Source organism: Eleginops maclovinus, chromosome 17, assembly GCF_036324505.1.
Source record: "Eleginops maclovinus isolate JMC-PN-2008 ecotype Puerto Natales chromosome 17, JC_Emac_rtc_rv5, whole genome shotgun sequence".
NCBI lineage: Eukaryota > Metazoa > Chordata > Actinopteri > Perciformes > Eleginopidae > Eleginops > Eleginops maclovinus.
In genome coordinates, this window is record NC_086365.1 from 8,891,098 (window position 1) to 8,911,008 (window position 19,911).

At 40.7% G+C, this 19,911-nt stretch overlaps 2 protein-coding genes across 7 annotated transcripts in view; one reads left to right on the forward strand and one right to left on the reverse strand.

The window, feature by feature from the left end:
• The window catches only part of usp6nl (USP6 N-terminal like), a 70,204-nt gene extending 57,253 nt beyond the window's left edge, over positions 1–12,951 (forward strand). For all 6 annotated transcript variants that reach the window (XM_063905693.1, XM_063905694.1, XM_063905691.1 and 3 more), the window contains 9 exons: positions 1,739–1,846; positions 2,820–2,929; positions 3,866–3,914; positions 4,507–4,627; positions 5,179–5,273; positions 5,900–5,965; positions 6,732–6,831; positions 6,917–7,069; positions 10,308–12,951. In XM_063905693.1, the coding sequence (XP_063761763.1) occupies positions 1,739–1,846; positions 2,820–2,929; positions 3,866–3,914; positions 4,507–4,627; positions 5,179–5,273; positions 5,900–5,965; positions 6,732–6,831; positions 6,917–7,069; positions 10,308–11,845 (2,340 nt within the window). In that variant the 3' untranslated portion in view covers positions 11,846–12,951. The remainder of the gene's footprint in view (positions 1–1,738; positions 1,847–2,819; positions 2,930–3,865; positions 3,915–4,506; positions 4,628–5,178; positions 5,274–5,899; positions 5,966–6,731; positions 6,832–6,916; positions 7,070–10,307) is intronic.
• Positions 12,952–14,179: 1,228 nt separating this feature from the next.
• On the reverse strand, positions 14,180–19,909 carry osgep (O-sialoglycoprotein endopeptidase). The gene is made up of 12 exons (XM_063905199.1): positions 19,612–19,909; positions 18,893–19,022; positions 18,685–18,804; positions 18,069–18,244; positions 17,871–17,966; positions 17,728–17,777; positions 17,559–17,637; positions 16,955–17,020; positions 16,484–16,574; positions 15,081–15,156; positions 14,622–14,720; positions 14,180–14,417 (listed from the first exon to the last, which is right to left on the reverse strand). Exons 2-12 carry the CDS (start codon positions 19,005–19,007, stop codon positions 14,378–14,380), a joined length of 1,008 nt encoding a protein of 335 aa, XP_063761269.1. The 5' UTR covers positions 19,008–19,022; positions 19,612–19,909; the 3' UTR covers positions 14,180–14,377.
• Between the last annotated feature and the right edge of the window lie 2 nt (positions 19,910–19,911).

The window sequence follows — 19,911 nt, forward strand, 5'->3', positions numbered from 1 at the left end:
TCAAGAGCCACTTTTACCCCGAGGATGTTTTGTGGATAGAGTCCTCTAATAGAAAGCCTGTCCTCTTCATTCTGTCCCCTGTCAGTCAGCTGTGCAGCACACTGACACTCCAACGCCTCCATATCTGCTGTATCACTGCTCCACCTGCTTGGCTTTTAATATCTGCAGTCGGAGAATTCACTGCTGCGATTAGCTTTGCTGTTCCAGCACTTTGGATTTTAAGTCTTAATCTTCCTCCGCAATGATTTCCCATCTCTTTGTGAATTACTTTGTGCTGTTCTGCATGCAGCGCAGTCTCTGTAACTCCCACCATCTCTGCTGGAGCCAGATGGTGGCGTCTCACCTTGCAAAGCCCTCTGCTTCCTCTGATGCGCTGTTTGCATCTCTAAAACACTCACAGCACAATAAGTATTTGTTCCTATATTCTGGATAATATTTTGGAAATGGGCAGAGTCTCTTTTGCAACTCTGGGGTGTGCAGCAACAGCCCCTACTTAGCACATAAAACAGGTACATTGTAAGCAAAAAATTGTTTAGGAATGTTCCATAAAAGTTAATAATAACATAACAATAGATATTTAACAAATGCAATGAGTGGAGACAATTCAAATCATTTGTAAACAAGAATAAAAGATATCACCTTGTATCGAATAATGGTCAAAAAGGCATCAAAATCCAGGTGAAACATCAGGTGACAATGTGAGATAGTAAAGTTTAATTGACTAATTTTGTGAGTTAAAGGGACACTGAATGTTTGATTTGTGGTAGCCACAATTATAGTTGGATACTGATACAAAAAAGCTATATCAAAACATTAAGAAACAAAACATGAATCAGGATATAAAAATGACTTGCAGAAAACCAACAAATTGAGGAATGATATCGATAGTAAAAGTAGTACGGATTATTTGAAACTATTCATCATAATTTTGCTTTTGGGATTTTTCCTTTCCTGTAGTGTTATATAGGTTTGTGTGCATGTAAATGGTCTGCAAAGGCTAAATTCCCAAAGTTCCTCCCCCCACCCCCTGTCCGAAACGCCTCCATTGGACTCCTTTGTTTACTTTCGGAACTTCCGTTACAAAACGACACAGTCGCTCTTCATTGGCTAGCGCTTCAACCCATTGTATGTGATAGGCTAAGGGGCGGGAAATCTCTAAGCGGTTGACCAATCACAACAGAGCTAATCGGATAATCAGACTGAGGGTGAACCTTTTAGAACATGAAAAACATGTCACAGCGGAGGCACAAAATACAAATATGAACCTGAAAATGAGCTTAATAGGGCCCCTTTAATAAGTATATACCGTGGCTGTGGCTCAGTGGGATAGTACGTTGATCTTCGGATCAAGGGAGCACTGATTCCATCCCCACAGCAGTCAGCATGTCGTTGTGTCCCTGAGCAAGACACTTCACCCCAAATTGCTCCTGTGGGGATTGTCCACAGTATGGTATGTATGTTAGTCGCTTTGGATAAAAGCATCTAACAGCTGACATGTAATCTAATGTAATATAAGTTGCATTTAATTGGCATTAAAGATTGGATTCATTTGAGGTTTGAGCAGAAAATGTTTTCGGTTATTCAGCATGAAACTCAGCATCATCTCATATTTATGTACATTCCTGTCTGATGTTCTCAGCAGTATTTGACCTGTTCTGAGCTCAGGTCTACATTCCTGTGGAGTGTGTTTCTCCTCTGAGAGTTTTCCTAACAAGCTCCTGCTGTGTGTTTCCTGCAGCTGATGAGGAGGGTCTATAAGGGAATCCCCTTGCAGCTGCGAGGGCAGGTGTGGGGTCTGCTGCTTGACGTCCCCAAAATAAAGGAGGAGAAGAAGGATTTCTATGAGGTACTGAGCCCAGATCTCACCACTAAACACACGATCCACTTTACAGCCCTGCTCTCCCACACACAGTTTATCAAATTGATTACAGCACAGGCCTCATAAAGATTCAGAAGCGTGCTCCTTTTATTTGATTTCACCGAGCTGCAGGATGTGGGTTTGGAAGCTTAATTGTGTGTTTGTGTAATTCTGCAGAGCTTGTTTCTGCTCACTGTAAAGAACAGAGACAAACTTTGGATCTCATTAAAAAGTTTGGCAAGTAGGATCAATAATAATTTTAGGCTGAGGGCACAGCAGTAAACAAAGCAAATAGAAATTGTGAATGAGGACTTTCTGTCCATAATAACCCATTTTATCCTTCTGTCTGATATTTTATTTAATCTGTTTGATGCCAAGACTAACGGATTAAATATCAATAATAAGACGGGTATTATATGCAACCTTTTTAAACCTTTTACCCCAAAAAATGAGAAGGAAACGTGTATTTATTTTCATTTAACGAAAAAAATAACATCTACTTTTACCAAATGAACATACATCCTCATTGATGTACCAGATTGAATTATTTTCAAACTGAAAAAAGATCATTTTCTAACCCATGATACATTTCCTCTGTATTATTTACTGAGATGCTTTCTCAAAGTATAAAATATGCCCTTAAGAACTGAACTGAAATGAAATGTTGAAAATAGAGATACAAAAAAGCATACTTTGGGTCAACTTGGGTTGAGATGCTCAGATCGCTAGTATTTGTTAGTAAATTAGCTTTGCTATGCTTTGTATCTGATAAGTTATATGTTCACTCTCTGTTTCAAACTTCCAGCCTCTTGTTTTAGTTTTCGAGTAAATATTTTAACTCCAAGATGTGCTGGAAGTACACAGCAGAATGTTTAAGGACAGTTCAGTATTTTTCTCCTTGGAGTCTCCCTCCTCGTCACCCTCCTCGTCACTGACCTTTTTGTTTCTTTGTTTTCTGCAGAAATTGAAGGCCAGGGCCAGGGGTGTCTCCCCCGACATCCGGCAGATCGACCTGGACGTGAACCGCACCTACAGAGACCACATCATGTTCATGCACCGCTACGATGTCAAGTGGGTGTCTGCAGGACCACCCTCCCTTTACTCTCCTAAGGCTATAACACTGTATTTGAGATAGGTTTACGGTCACACAGTTGAAAAAGGACTTCACCTTTTAAAAAGAACATCTAATGCAAAGAGCCAAGGACCACATCGCTGTAAAAAATGCAGTAAAAACAATACTGAGATGATTATAAACTTGATCAGCCTGTATGGTATGTTTCAGTGTTGCAAATTTGCTCGATAGCGCCCCCTACAAAACATGAACAAAGCAGCCCTCACTGTACTCCTAGACGTAAGATATTTGACAGGCAGGTAGACTTGTGATTTATTTGCATATGTTGAACATTTCGTGGCTTTTCGTATTTTAACAAACTCCTCCTACAGGTTTAATCCTATCTCTCTGGAAAATGATAGAGAAATACCACAGGGGTTAGCGCTTAGCATCAGAAATCACTGCTTTAATTGAATTTCACACTTAACACACAACAGATATACAGTCAGAATAGAGCATTATCATTTTTTATTATTAGATTAACTGAATATATGAAGAATCAAAAGAAGCTGGGGGTTTGAACTTTAAATCTGCACTAATTGATTCCTCTCGCATTAAGTGACTCATGTCCTCTTTATCCGTTTGGACCCCTGCTTTGTTACCTTGAATCTAAAACAGGCTCTGATTCATTTCTTGCTAAAGAGAATCAGCAAACCAGCTGTACTCTATACATGGAAACTGCACCTGTTTTAACACATGCTTTTTCACACTGCTGAGTAACAAATGCTGCCTTCAGCTCACACTTCATTTTCACCACATTTATAGATTTTACCCCTGACGTGCAGCTTCTCTGTGTGTAAATGTGTGATCAAACTGTCAGAACAAGGAACCCAAACTTTGACTTACATTCCTGGCACTAAAGGCTGTGTTTTCTGTGCTTTGTTTGTGTTTTTCAGGCAGCAGGCTCTCTTCCACGTCCTCACAGCTTATTCAATGTACAATACGGTGAGTCATTCACACTGTCTACAAAACTGCAGGTTACTCTGCTTTTACTATTTGCATGTTGACTGGATTTCTGTAGGATGTATAAGTCTTCCTCTTCCTCTTAGTCTTCTAACATTTTTATGTTTAGCTTTTGTGTGCGTTTTACGAAGTTTCAGATTATTGAACAAGGACAGAATATAATTTCCATTAGTTTTAATGCCTCCCAGAAAATGCATACCTTTAATTAATAATGATTTACATAAGGTGCCGCATATAAAACATATTTGCCAAATTTAAATATTGCCGGTAAAATCTTTCAGATCGTCCAAAAGTTCTAATAATTGAGAATTATTCAAATTCATTCAAACACCCTTTTATTTAAGAATTTCATTTAATTTGCATAAAAAAGAATAAAACAGGGGTAAACATTAAATGGAATCAGGACCATTTAAAACGTTTCAGTAGAGAGAATGGTCTCGTGTTTTATGTTCATAATACTTAGTTATGGATGTATACATTCTGTGTCTGGATCATGGACACAGACTGTAAGAAATATCCTCATGCTGATAGTGTGTGTGTGTCTGTGTGTCTGTGTGTCTGTGTGGGTATTCAGGAGGTGGGCTACTGCCAAGGCATGAGTCAGATCACAGCTCTGCTGCTCATCTACATGAATGAAGAGGACGCCTTCTGGGCTCTGGTCAAACTCCTGTCTGGGCAGAGGCATGCGATGCACGGTAACACAGAGCAACCCTCTTTACAGGGCGGAGAGGGAGGGATATAGCCAAAATGTGGGAAAAAAATTGTAAATGCAAATACAACGCTTGCTAAAATCAATTGCTAACCCAAAAGTGTGTGCTGCATGTAAAACATTAAAGACATTTGTAACTGAACACTATTTGCTGTCATTGTGATAACAATGGCTGTCCCTGAGCAAGGCAGCTTTCCCTACACTGCTCCCGGGGCGCCGTACATATGGCAGCCCGCTGCTCCTAACACTAGGATGGGTGAAATGCAGAATATACATTTCCTCTCTGTGGGACGATTAGGGTTCCTTCTTCTTCTTGCTCCATTCAGAATTGAAAAAGAAGAATATATTCTCTAAACATAAGGAAATAAGTAAAAAGTTCCTATGTGCAATAGAGATTAATAAACAAAATGTTATGTATTTATATTAACATAATACACATTTGAATCTAAAGCACTTTTTGTATACTGTAGATGCTTTACAATGCAAACAGTGACAAATGACAAATTGTGACGTAATCCATTTTGTCCTCAACTTCAGGGTTCTTTATCCCGGGCTTCCCGAAGCTGATGCGTTTCCAGGAGCACCACGACCGCATCCTGAAGAAGATGATGCCCAAGCTGAAGCAGCACCTGGTGAGAGCACTGCTGCCGAAATGGATAATAAGTGCTGAATTATTCACCAACTGTTCATAGCACAGGGAGGCTTTCCAAATAACTTGGGGATCAAATACAATTGTTGGATTATGTTATTATATTACAAATCACCTCCTGTATTTACAGCAGAATTAATTGATACACCTTCATTCAGGGGTAATACTTGTCTACTGGGTTTATCTATGTCTCCCAGATATGTATAAGCCGTAGTTCCATTTTCTTTTTGACAAATGTATTTATCGGCATTTAATTTTTTCCAGCAAACGACCTATCGAAACGTTTACTTCCCCAAGAATGAAAATTAAATACATATACAAATATTGGCAGTACAGAATCATTTTGAAATATACAATTTAAAACAACATACATACTCAAATATTTGTGAAATTGTCAATAGGTTTAACCCTAACGGTTAAAACCTATTGACAATTGTTGTATGTTTAGTTTGAAGACATTTTTCTGTTGTTTTAGTTTGGCTGAAACTATTTCTGATAATGTGCGTGGAATTATATTATATTATCATAGGATAAAGACCTTTATAAACATAACATATTGTCCCTGCTTATTGCACTGAAAGAACTTCCTGTTTGTTTGTGCGGCTGCAGGACACCCAGGAAGTTTTAACCAGTCTCTACACCATGAAGTGGTTCTTCCAGTGCTTCCTGGACAGAGTGAGTACATTACCAACCTATGACATATGAAAGTGAAACTAACTGCTGTTTCCTTTTCTTTTTTAAATGAACATTTCTTTATGTATGCTTTCCACACAAAGACATAATTAATGTTTAAGTGTGAAGCGATTTCAGTCAGACCGCTCACGTGTTTCTTGATGTGTTTATTATATTGACTGCCTGAACTAGCTTGCAGGCTTTGCCCCATTTCCTCGACTTTACTGGAACAGTACAGGTCTACTATTTGAAATGTAATTGAAAGCAGATTGTCTTTCTGCAATCTGGGAAAAAAATGACTTCAAAATCACTGTTGATGATGAGATTTTTGATCGATAAACCTGGCGATGTTCGGGTATTTTTTCTTGTCATCATATCCCCTGAAAGACCAATTAATTGAGGCTAATAACAAGTCCACAACAAATGCATTCTCTCTTGGTTAAAATATGATCGCTAAAAGTAAGACATAATGAGTTTAACTAAATCTTAAGTATAGGGGAAAACATGTAAGTACGTGTGCCTTCATCATTTCTAGTGTGTGCTGTAAAAATAATGATCTTTCTTCTCTTTGAAAACGATTGCTAAAAACTACAGTTCCTCGCTTTCAAAGAAATTACCGAGGCGTTTAAAATACATCTATCCATTTTTAAAGAGTAATGTTATTGAGGATCTGATGAGATGAGGAGTGGGAAGAAAGACAAAAAAGAGTGAACGATGTTGATTTTGGTTTTTAATTATGACCTCACCTCTTGTTGTGCCTTCTGTGCAGACTCCCTTCACCCTCACCCTCAGGATCTGGGACATCTACATTTTGGAGGGAGAGAGAGTGCTGCCCACCATGTCCTACACCATCCTCAAACTGCACAAGAGTGAGCAGACTCTGCACGGTGCTAGCAGCTGCTGTCCACCTCTCAAACACTATACATGGCTTACCTGTGTGTATGTTATTTACAGAGCACCTGATGAAGCTGTCCATGGAGGAGCTGGTGGAGTTCCTGCAGGTGACTTTGTCCAAAAATTTCTTCTTCGAGGACGACTTTGTGGTGGATCAGTTGCAGGCGTCCATGACGGAGCTGAGGAGGGCCAAGCTGGAGCTGCCTGCACCAGGTACTGCTAAAGCATCGAAGACAAGAGGCAAAACAGCTGTAATACCAGAAGGGACATTTATCAATCTCAAATTAACACTGAGCCTGAAATCAGGGCAACTTCAAACTAATGCAGTGCTCTGTTCTTAATCTGATCTAAAGTAGTATGCCATTTGTATTCTTTTATGCATCACTATATGATATAAGTAAGCGCATAATCTGAACTCGTACAATATACACACTTGCAAGTTCTCTTGTGGTTTTTCAGTATCCTTAATAGGGCTGATACAGAACAACACTTTTTTAAATTCACGATTAAGCAAGAAGTAAACATTTGACCAAATTACCTGTATTATATAACTGGGCTTTTTGAAACCACTTTCTAGAATTTCCCTAAATAAAGGATCAGTTTACATCAATTAAAACATAACGAGTAGTATTAGAACCTTATCAAATTTTAAGATACCTTCACCAAGATGAGCGGTCAAAAGCTGCAATCTATTAGAGCTCCAATTAACTATGGACTATCAAATGATCCTTTTTTTGATTAATGGACTTGTTTATAAAATGTCCGAAAATAGTAGGAAAAAAAAGTTGTTTGTCCAACACAAAAAGATACTCACTATAATATGATATTAAACTGAGAACAAAAGTCAGAAAAACAGCATTTTCTTCCATTTTTGCGTAAAAAATGACTCTAACAATGAACAAACAGTTAATGACAATACTTTTAAAGGGATGCAAATAGCATTGTGAGTTATAGTCACCTGGGTGCAAATAGCATCTGCCTTATTTTAATGTTGATCAATGAGTCGACTTATCAATGCGACTCTACAGTCCAGACTGAAACCTATGAACCAGTCGAAAACTGCAATGAAACAAATGCTCCTTTTTGGTATTACGGCTTTTACTTGTGTCTTCCTGCTGTCCTTTAGCTCGTCGTATTAGCATTATTAGCGGTTTGTGTTTTTCTAATCTTGCTCTTCTCAATAATCTGCTTCTCTCCCTCTCCTTTCAAACGATGTTAGCCAACAACAACAAAAGTGTGGCCGTGAGTGGGGGCCACATCCCCTCCTACAACAGTAACCGGTGGGCTATCCTGACTGGTGTTCCCCCTCTCCATGTTTTTGTCCATCTGTCCCTCAGTCAGTCCTGTCTGTCTTCTGTCTGTCCAGCAGCACTCAGGGTTTTCCCTCACAAAATACTGTTGTTTTTTTTTATCCCCCCACATTATAATATTTATAAATAAGTGGCTTCAGTCCTGCAGTGTCTGGCTCTCCTCTTGGTTCTTTTTAAAACCTTTTACTGCCTTTTTTTTTTGTTTAAATGTCCATAAAGGACTTTCAGGAGGTTAATATGTGCCCTCTGGTGGCTAAGTAATTATTTGTGCCGTGTAATATGTTGAGCTTTTTGAAATGAGAATATATAAAATAATTATATTTGAATTATAGTTCATAATATATATATTTGAAATATACAGTATATCATTTATAACAGTCAAGCTATGTATGTTTTGATAATGGGCTTTTTGTTCATGTTCAGTGTCCTCTCAAGTGGGGAGACTAATAGTTTTTAAATAGACAAGATTGCTTCTCTAAAGGATAAATTTACTGAAATGATCACCTCTCAAAATATATTTTTCAGGTCCTTATGTGACACTTTCTTAGTTTTAGTCATAGGTCAGTTAGTCCTTATCCGTATAACAGCAGCAGATACTGATTCCTAAGAGGTTTTAATACTGCAGCTGAAAGAGGAACTTTCTTTTATAGCCCACACAGCTTTACAGTAGCTTTCTGTTCATTTCCCTGCACGCTGACAAGATAATGAGCCACTTTCCAAACACTGGAGGCTTTTGTCTAACTTCTGTTTAAACAGTGCAACCACATTGTTGGTGTGCAGGGGATTTTTTTTATTACATTTTTGTATCTGAATGAACTGTGAGAAATTCCAGCGGTTTTATGGTTTTTGAATTAAGACATGGTCTACTCTTTTCCTAACCGCATCACCACAGCAGTATAATTTACTGGTTGAGTCTTTGATGTAGAGAGGCAGCGTACGGATTCAGTTTAGGACATATGTTATATTAAGAATGGAGCTATAGGTTTCAAACATTATTCCAGATTACATTTCTTGGTAATCTGCTTTTTTCAGTAAAAGATTACAGCATGTCTTAGTTGACTCTGTTTTTCTGTGAGCTTGTGTCATGAAAGGTTTTCAGAATTACATCGGCAAGATTTAGAGAAAAGATTGAGACGTTTGTGGACAGTACGAAGGATTCCTGAAAGAAAACTGTATCACTAAAGAAAATAAATCTGTTTTCAACGTAAACTCCCCCCCCCCCCCCACTTTCACGTAAACAAACCAAACATACATTTATTTAAAGTGCGGAGAAGAACCAAAAAACCTCTAGAAAAATATACAGCAAGTCGGCCATTTTGTATTTGGCCTTGAAAAACGCGATTTATCCGTACTTTAACGAACTCCCCCTAGGGATTATATCCGATCGACTCAATATTTGGAAAGTAGGGCCTCGAGACCTGATTATGACCTGATTTGGTTAATTTCCCCCAAACGCATTTCAACAACAGAAAAAGTCCAAAGTTAGTGGATAAATTCTTCATGGACAGACACATTTCACAGTTTCAAGAAGTTTACTTCCTGGATCACTCCCGTAGCACCTCCTCTCTCAGCTGCTGTTTCCTGACTTTGGGGATAACACTTTGCCTTACAGTCCCAACAACACCATCTCTGTGTCTATGTTCCTGTTAACTATATTTTCCTTAAAGCATTAATACCAATGTCATTTCTTGTAACATGCACTGGTTTTGCAATAGTAACTTTGGATGGGTCTAAGTGAAGAATGATTTCTGTGGCTTTAATGCTCATTAGTCTCAGTAACTTGTTTCATAAATCAAGAATAATTTCTGCATCAATTTTTGAGTCTGGGGCCACTACTGCAGCTAAGTACAGGTTAACGAGATGAAGTGAAACTCATCATTTTAGCGACCACTCAATCAAATGTCACTACTTAAATGAGCCCCTCCAGCATGATGGGAAATAATTGATTTCGTTTTTTGTCCTTCGCTCTACCTGTGGAAATTTGATTGTGTTTCTCCTTTTTTTTTTTTTTACCTCTCTATGGCAGTAGTGTTGCATGAATCCATGTCCCTGTTGTGACTCACCACTCCGTGTGTCAAACCATTATTGGTTTTATTTTTCCGATGGCGCTCTAATTTGTTTCCCTTCTTTCAATCTTGCAGGTAAAGAAGAAGAGTTTCCCAAGAAGCCTTTAGGGCAGCTTCCTCCTGAGGTGGCACCAGTGGTGGTGAACCACGTGGCCAACGGGCAAAGCCACGTCAATCCTGCGGAGCCTCCCCTGGACCCGAGTCCACTACCGGACCGTAAGCAAGACAGTCGGCCCCCTAGTCGCTTACGCCGGGACTCACTGGAGAAATCCATACGCCACCACAAGGCAGAAAAGAGGGAGGCTCGCTCAAGTGGGTCGGGGGAGAATCACAATGATCAGCGGAAGCAGTCCACTACACCTGAGCGGGGGACCACGCCGCCCTCAGCCCCCACCCCGACACCCCATGTGGATCGAGGGAAGCCTCAGAGCCACGCCACCGCCAACCACAACTCCAACGCGGCCTCCAGCTCCCGCAAAGAGATCACCCCCCGCTGGTTCAAACCTTCGGAGACAAAGCTGGAAGCAGTGAAAGCAGCAGCTGCACGGGACGTCCACCTGAGCAGGGGGGCTTCACCGGCCCCCTCCAGCCCGGAGGACAGCGCCCTGGCTCTCCACCGCCCGCGCTCCAAGGGCTTCATCCCCGACACAAACCGCGGCTCCAATGCCTCTCAGTATGACAACGTGCCGGGACTGCAGGGGCAGGACTTTGAGATCCTGGAGCTTGACAGACCTCCATCCAGAATGAAGACCCCTCGCAGTGACACCCCCTTCAGTGTGTCGTCCCTCCATCAGGGCAGCCCGAGCCTAGCCGGGAGCATGGTGTCCGTCGCCTCCGGGTCAAAAATGGCCAAGCACCCTCCTGCGTTTACCAGCAACAGTCCAGGAAGGGTTTACCCTGGCAGCCAGTACAGCACCCCTCCCCAGCAGCACTCCCCGGGCAGAACTACAACAGAAGTTCCCATCCTCCATCCTGCTTACAGCGTGAGCCTGGACCCCCGAGGAGAGGACCGACTCTACGCCCCTCCCACCCGATTTACCCCACCCTCCAGCGTGGTGTACGGGGATCGAGCTTACGCCACCACGCAGCGCAAGAACCCCTCCCCGGAGAAAACTCTCATGAACAACTCCTACACAACCTACCGCAGGGGGCCACCGGGAAACCCCCGAGACGTGAGGCCCCCACCAGAGCACTCCCTGCAGCTGGAAACCCAGGGGAGGTCCACCCCGATCTACCTGCAGCAACTCACCTCCACTTCACAGGTCTGCGGCCCGGTGGACTACAGGTTTGAGGGGCATCGTAGGGGTGAGCCACACTTCCTGCCAGAAGGCGGGGGGCATCGGAGGCCTGTAGACGGGGCCCTTCCGTGGGCACCAGATGATGAGTGGCCTCCTCATACCCCAGGTGGTGTGCCGCGCTCGCCCAGCTTCCAGCAAGCCCAAATGTCGCCCGTTCAGGAGTTCACTTTCCCGCCCAACCCAGAGCCCCTGCTCCACTACAGGACTCCACTCAAGGAGACTGTCCTTCGGCAACAGCTCCCCCAGCTGTTCGGAGGGCCACACTACAGGCACGCACAGGAGGCGTTCGCCCTGCAGGAGTCCATGCTGCTGTGATAGAGAAATGGCAAGACACTGTAAAAACTGAAGTGTAGTCAGACACTGTGGTAGAGACGAGCTTTGTTCAAAAGTTTCTCGATGTGTGAAGTCGTGACCTCCTGACTGTCACGTTGCATCGTAATGTTGCAGCACGCACCAGCCTCTGAAGTTTCTACTGATCACTTTAAAAACTGACTGAAGATTTTATTTTATTTTTGGATGTAAATCATTAACAAGAGGTCACAGTATATATCTTTTGGAGTCTGATATGTACAGTGGATGTTTTTGTTAATATGCTGAGTTGTTATCAGTAGCAGGGGAAAACTCTCCTGAAAAGGCAAAACTGATTTATTTTCCATCTTTATTTTTTTATATGTTACTTCCAGAGATTCACACTCGAGATGGATTTACTCTTCATGCTCGTGAATGTTATTTTTCAAAAATAATTAATAGTACTATGTCCCCAGATATAATTAAACAGCACTGTGCAGTTTGATTTCAAATTTGCAGCGGCTCTACTGTAGAAAGTGATGTTCATTTTGTAGTCTTTCCTTTCCCGGTTCAGTGATAACCCTTTCCCATTAACTGATGTGCAATTCATTTCTTTTTCAAGCGTACAGTTTGTTGGATATTTCAGTGTAGTTTTTGGTTCAATTCCGACCCCAAATACAGAGCTCATTTGTGAGGGCTAATAATATATATATTTAGTTTTATATATTTTTGGTTTGCTTTAAGCCATCTGATTGGCTATGTAACTCTAGGTAACATGTTTGTTTTTTAAATGAATGTACTATAGTTACCACTTCTTGAGCAGCCAGAAGTTGTTTCAGTACAAACTTTTATTTCCTTTGTTTTGTCTTGTTTTTCTCCACACTGTCATATCACTACTGTTTAGCTTCTGACAAACACTCATCTGGCACACACATTCATATTCACACACTACATGTCAAAAAGGTGTGAGGCACACATTTCAACATTTAATCAGTGACATTATTATGATTATTCTCAAACAGTATTGCCCTTACTGTTCATTACATTCCATAAGTTATCTTTGTATTTGTTAAACAACTAATTTCAAAACATTCTGATACTTTGCATAATAAAAGGAGGTGGGTTCAAATGAATCTCTGGCTCTGTCTTTGACTTGCTGTAAATGAAAGGTTTATTCCCACATGTGTTTTTTCTCATGATGTCTTTTACCTCTTATAGTGAAACTCTACCACCTAGTGGGAGCATAGCGATAAAGGCAAAATGGTAAGTATATACTATTCCAAAGTCATTTGTAAAGTCTAATATGTTTGTATAGCTTCTATGTCACGTGACCCAGTACATCCAATTCAATGTAACATTGTGTCGCAACACTAGACGAGCAGGACACACACCTTTTTTGGGAATTTAAGACAATAATCCACACTTTTTATAATTGAATGTTAATTTAGCAGTTAGTTTCTACTCTCAAGTTAGTTTAGTTTATACTGTTTACTTGTTTACTATACACTGACCTAATTCAACATACTATTAATGTTTGATTTTGTGTCTACATATTTTGCATCGACTTTTCTGACTTTTTGTGTGACATACAGAATTGTACAATGACTTTATTCATCCTACCATGTTATGTGGTTTTTTCTCATATTTTCAACATTTCAACCAATCAAAGTTATTTATACAGCCCATTATCACAAACTTTACATTTGTCTCAGGGGGCTTTACCGTTTGAACATAATATGAATATAACACCCCTTAGACATTAGAAGATGAAAATGGATCCAGGTGGATGTCAACAATCCTGTGGGTGCCATCAAACAACTAGTCAGGTGAGCGTCAGGCAGGACCACAGCAACAGGCACATCTACGACTCAAAACATCTCTAACACTGGCTGGTGTCTGACTGTTAGTTAAGGTGTACTTTATTTGCAATACAGTAGCATTTTCTCAGAGCAGAACACGCTTTTTAAACGCATTCCTGTTAAGATTGTCGAAGATGTGTGAGGGTGAGCCACGGAGACTCCCGGCCCATCTCAACCCCTGATAATAAAAGTCCTAAAAAAGCGTAGCATATGTCGTAAAGACGTCAGAGTATTGTATGTCAGAAAGATGTCATAAGAAAATCGTAGTATTTCATAAAAAACGTGATTCAAAAAAGTTATTTAGAGGGGTGTATTCATGGGCAGAGTTCAACCTTTACCTCTTTGATCTGAATGCTGTGTTTCTTTTCTTTCCTAATTGGGTGAAAGTTACTGTACAGATTATTTTGGGGAAAAATATATTGATTTTACAAAAATACACTGGAAAGAGGAGGAACACGAGTAAACAGAATTGCTTGGTTAAACAATGAATAAACTGGACATGTTCCACTTTCTAGTCTTTTATTTATTTACAGTTCAGATTTGTTCCTGTACATAATGGCAAAGTAAAAAACAACATTCTTTCTCCTTATTTCAAGTGGGAAGAAAAACTCTGTCTCTCTTTTTTAACAAAATGCTTAAATTTTTCGGGGAGTCCTACGACAGACCGGCTGCAGCAGCATTTGTAGCACCAAGATGTTGCTCAGTCTCTCCATGTCACCTCCACTTCATCTGTCCTGTACCTATGAAAGGAGAAATGTTAATGGACGGATAAAAAAAGGGATGACTGCAAAGCCAGTTGGCCACATTCGGTCAATCAGATCAAATATCAACAACTTTTCTAAATAGAGGTCCTCTAATAGTTAAATCTATACTGCTGGTGTTTCAGATGGCAGAGTGTTGATTTTCATTATTTTGCAAAAAAAAAGCAGCAAGGTGAATTCTACCTTTGTGTAATCCACGAGTCTTCCAGCTCTGTCACCTGACCAGACCTAAACATCTCCCAGCCAGCTTGAGCAATCATCGCTCCGTTGTCGATGCAGAATCTGTGGAACAAAGTGAACACTTATCTGGACTGAAGCTGGAACATGATGTTCTGACGGACTGAAATCACAGGATATTTAGGTAACCTTAGGCCTACGTTATATTACTGCTAAATGGCTTTCACTGTGCCTAAAACAACATGACACAATACCTTATTTTAGATGTGTTTATCATAACGGATTTCTCAACTTGAACCCAAGTGAAACATTTTTTTTGCAAATAGCAGCACCTACAAAACTTTGTATTGTGTGAAATGATTTTGACCCAGTTCTAATGTTTGTTCACAAAGATGAGAGAGCAAAAGTTTTGGTCCTGGGACCTTCAACCTATTGCTCATTCGTCATTTTAATGTATAGGTTTACCGTTCGTCAGTGGCAAAAAGCTTGGCGTTTCTCTCCTTACACATCACCCCCATCATCTCCTGCAGACGCAGGTTACCTACAGAGGAACCAGGGGGTCACATCTTCATATGTCATAATATAGAATGTCATAGTAAAGCCATAAACAAAATATCAAAGAAACCGGTTCGTAAAATGTCATGACAAATCTCAAAAACATTATAGTATAGAATGTCACTTAAAGAAAGTCATAACAAAGTAATAGTCAAGTATGTCATTAAAAGTCATAAAAAGGTTATAGCATATTAGGTCATAAAACTGTCATCCATCCATCCATCCATCCATCCATCCATCTTCTCCTGCTTTTCCGTCAGGATCGCGGAGGTAACCAGCTCCAGCAGAGAGCCCCAAACTTCTCTTTCCCTGGCCACATCAGCCAGCTCTGACTGGGGGATTCCAAGGCGCTCCCAGGCCAGCGAAGAGATATAATCCCTCCTCCCGGTCCTAGGTCTACCCGTCTGTCTCTTCCTAGCTGGACGTGCCTGGAACACCTCCCTAGGAGTGGCGCCCAGGTGGCATCCTCACTAGGTGCCGAACCACCTCAACTGGCTCCTTTCAACGCGAAGGAGCAGCGGTTCTACTCCGAGTCCCTCCCGACTGAACTTCTCACCTTATCCCTAAGGGAGATGCCAGCCACCCTGCGGACAAAATCCCATTTCGGCCGCTTGTATCCGCGATCTCGTTCTTTCGGTCATGATCCATCCTTCATGACCATAGGTGAGGGTAGGAACGAAGATGGCCCGGTAGACAGAGAGCTTTGCCTTCTGGCTCAGCTCTCTTCTCATCACAACGGTTGCGGTAAAGCGACTGCAGTACCGCTCCCGCTGCTCCGATTCTCCGGCCCATCTCACGCTCCATTGTTCCATCACTCGAGAACAAGACCCCGAGATACTTGAACCCTTCACTTGGGGTAGGGCCTCATTCCCTACCTGGAGTGGACAGTCCATCGGTTTCCTGCTGAGAACCATGGCCTCAGATTTGGAGGTAAAACTGTCATAGTATGTCATAAAAGTCCTAAAAACTAATAGTATTGTAGGTCATAACTTCGATGTATTATGTCATCAAAAGCAAGTCAAGTCCTCAAAAACAATCCGTATAGTATGTTGTTAAAAATATCACAAAAACTTCATCGTATGGTATGAGATCAAAGAGTGGTATGTCATTAAAAAACTCCTAAAAATGTGTAGTATGGCATGTCTTCAGGAATTGAATCAAAATGTATCTTGTGTAATAAATGCTTCATAGTATAGTTTCTGATCAACAGTAATAGTGTAGTGTCATTGTATGTCATTTAAACATTTCAATAAAAAGTGATCAGTCATACATCAGTCAAATAAATCATAGTGTTGTATGTCCTGTGTACTTACAGCCAACTCCCCCCACAATGAGGACTTCTCCAGAGCCGCAGTGGGCCATGGCCCTCTCTGTGATCTCCACCAGCATGGAGAACACGGTCTCCTACGGGGATACAGACTTTAGTGTTGGGAGACACTATCAAAATGGCTTCTACTAATACTGTATGTCTGGAGTAAGGGTGTCCAAACTTGAATCGGCCCACAGCAAATTCTTAAAGTATAATGGAATATGGCCCACAAATGAAACTTGTCAGTTTTTTCATAAAGCATATTAAAGTTTCAAGCATATTAACCTACATCTGATTGATTTTGCTAACTTATAACTTCACTTATGAGGCAATATACTGTACCTCTAGTGAGTGGCCTAGCCTTTGGCCCTGAGTAAAAAAGGCTTGGACACCCCTGGTTTAGAGCTTTTTAAGTCACTTTGCTACACAGATCCAGCATGTGGGTTATTTGATTAACTGATAGCGATGGTTGTACCTGCAGGGAGAAACACAGGTCCTCTTCTGAACACTGACCCGAGCTGAGCATCTTGTGAGCAGCTTCCTAAGGAAGAAAAAATAACTGTTGGCAGTGAAACAACTGGAGTAATGTTGACTACTGAACGCGGAAGGTGAAAAGGGATGGAGATATGACCCTTCTTTTTTTTTACTTAGCTAGATCTGTAAGTTACAACAGCTGCTTACTTCTCAAAATAACATGGTATTTTGCTCAGCCTCAGATCAGGGTTTCAAACACCTCGGAATTCTTACACTTGTTTCTTGCTTTGGACGGTAACTTGAATGTTAGCCATGTTGCCAACAATTCATGAACACCCTTTTTTGGTCATATGAAAGTCAACTGGCAACTATTATCAACATTATCTTGGAAATGAATGTCACGTGTCATTGTGTTGTGCAACGCTGTGAGGAAAATGGAAGGAATCCGATAGAAGCACCGACAATAATACCACTTGAAAACACTAAAAGAGAGAGTTGCCGCTTATTCTACACAGAGTCAAAAGACGGCAGAGAAGAAGAAATAATTATTCAAATACACGCATTTATTGTAGATGAATAGTTCCAAGGAAGAGCGAGCCACTCACCTCAATGTAAGATAAAATCCCAGAAAATGAGACGTCCATTCCTTTTACCGTATATGGTAGCTCCACATACTGACTCCCTCTAACAGCATGGACAAAAAGTGGAAGTGAGTATTTATTATTAGTATACAAACAAATATTAAGCACACAACACTGGAGCTGCTTATCGTACTTTTTAGCCATCTGCTCGATGTTGTATCCTGGACTGGGGTCATTGGAAATCTGAGTGGAGAAACAGTTCCAGATTTAGAACACACCTATCACAGGCAGCAAAAGGCGAGTAATCATTTTAATGAAAGTCATAATGGTGCACACCTTTATAACTCTAGCAAACCTGTCCAGGCAGTTGCCAACAGCGATGTCAATGGTTTCCCCAAATATTCTGTATCGCCGCTCAGAGTATGCAATAACCTGCACAGGAAGAAATTACATGTATACCTAATGAACTTAGAACATGTCATAGCTCTGTCGATTGTCAGGAAGAGCAGTTTTTCCCCGTACACAGAAACCAACCTGTGTGTTTCCTCCACTGACGTAAAGCACGGTAGGGTTGTTGGCTTGTGTGATGAGTCGGCCCATCTCAATGTGTCCGATGCAGTGGTTGACACCGAGGAGCGGCTTTCCCCAAAGCTGTGCAACTGTACGAGCCACCAGAGCCACCGTCACCAAGGGAGCACCCATGCCAGGACCTGATAAAAGCAAACGAGAGAAAAAGAGAGGTGTTTGTAAAGTTGAAATGATAAAACACATTACATTCTGGTTTGAGAGAAGCATTGTATAGTCTGTTAGTTTGGTGTCACTTTTCATAGATAATGGAATACTATGTGGCACCTGTTTCAATAACACTTCCACTTCCTTTTTTTCAGCCAATAACTGTGGGTGAAAGTAGCACATAGTATAGAACTAGGTGAAAGATTTCTATTTTGATATCATTCAATATCTGGAAAACAATTTGAATGTGGATATAGCGTATAGTGGATTTTCTTTGATCAAAACCAGTATGAAACGTGATGAATCAAAATTTTGAGCGCTAATCCTGGTGAAAGCATGTTGTCCTTTTTTCGGACAAACTTGTGAATAGTTCAAATCTGATTCTCCCACAAGGTGACGACCCAGGATGTTATGTAACCTTTGGTGTAGGCCACACAGTCGATGTCTGCAGGCCTCAGTCCTGCTTGCTCCAGCGCCTCCTTCAGGACAGTCAGGATGACAGCACGGTGGTGCCTGGCGGTGTCACTCGGCATGAAACCTGATGGGTAGAAAAAACATGTTGTTAACTTCACATGCAAGATTGTTACATTTTTACATATCACCGGTAAAGTGAAGGTCTCACTTGCCTTGACCAGGAGGGGTGATGTAGGTCCGTCTTGGGTTGGACAGCACTTCACCATCCTTGATGATTCCAATGCCGATCTTATTGGCACTTCCCTCAAATCCAATTACTATAGTCATGGTGGCTGAAAAAACCTTTACAGGAAATAAAATAGCAATGAGGAGAGGTGACTAATGCATTATGTCTTTATATGGAAACCAAAGTAGCATATTTATTTAGAAGAGTAAATAATCCTCTTTTTAAAGTGCATTTCTTAATTTCTGCTAAAGCCTCATTCTTTGCAAGAAAATAAAATCAGGAAAATGTTGAACAGGACATGGTTTCTTCCTAAGCCGGCTAGCTTTTTGGTTGTAAATTAAACTTTCGAGCCTCATTTCTCATTTCAAAAAAGGGAGTCAACAGGGAAGTGAAGGGCCAGTCAACGAGAGAGAATTAAATACAAATAATAATAACGCTTTGTTTGTCATGAGTTTTGTTACCAGGCATTGTCCAATATGTCCAACCATTAAATATTTAAGGGGATACACCATTATCCTCACGACAGATGCTTTACCTATAAAATGCCTCATTATACCTAACATACATATTTACTTTCCATATTTAGCTCACCCTAAACCAAAATAAGGCAACCTGTGTGGTATGCTATGATAGCAGCGACAGCGCATTTGATAAAACTATCCTCACGGTACATCAACTCTACATTGAATATCAAATAAGACATACCTAGCTTATTGCTCTTCTTCGTTTGTTCACATGTATTCAAACTTGATCCAACTTTTTTTAATAATAACTCTTCTACCTCCTGGATGTATTATAACAACTTCTGTGGAGTCTGAAGGGTCCCAAACACTGGCAGTTGTAGAGATGGCCTGACCAAAATGATTAGTCCGAATAATATGTCACTTCAGTGGCATAACAGAATGGTGTTATATGTCATAAAGCAGTTATAATTGTGTAGTTTTCTGATAAAAAAATAAATAACGCAGTTAAAAATAAAGTTGTTTTGTCATTTATTATCAGGCA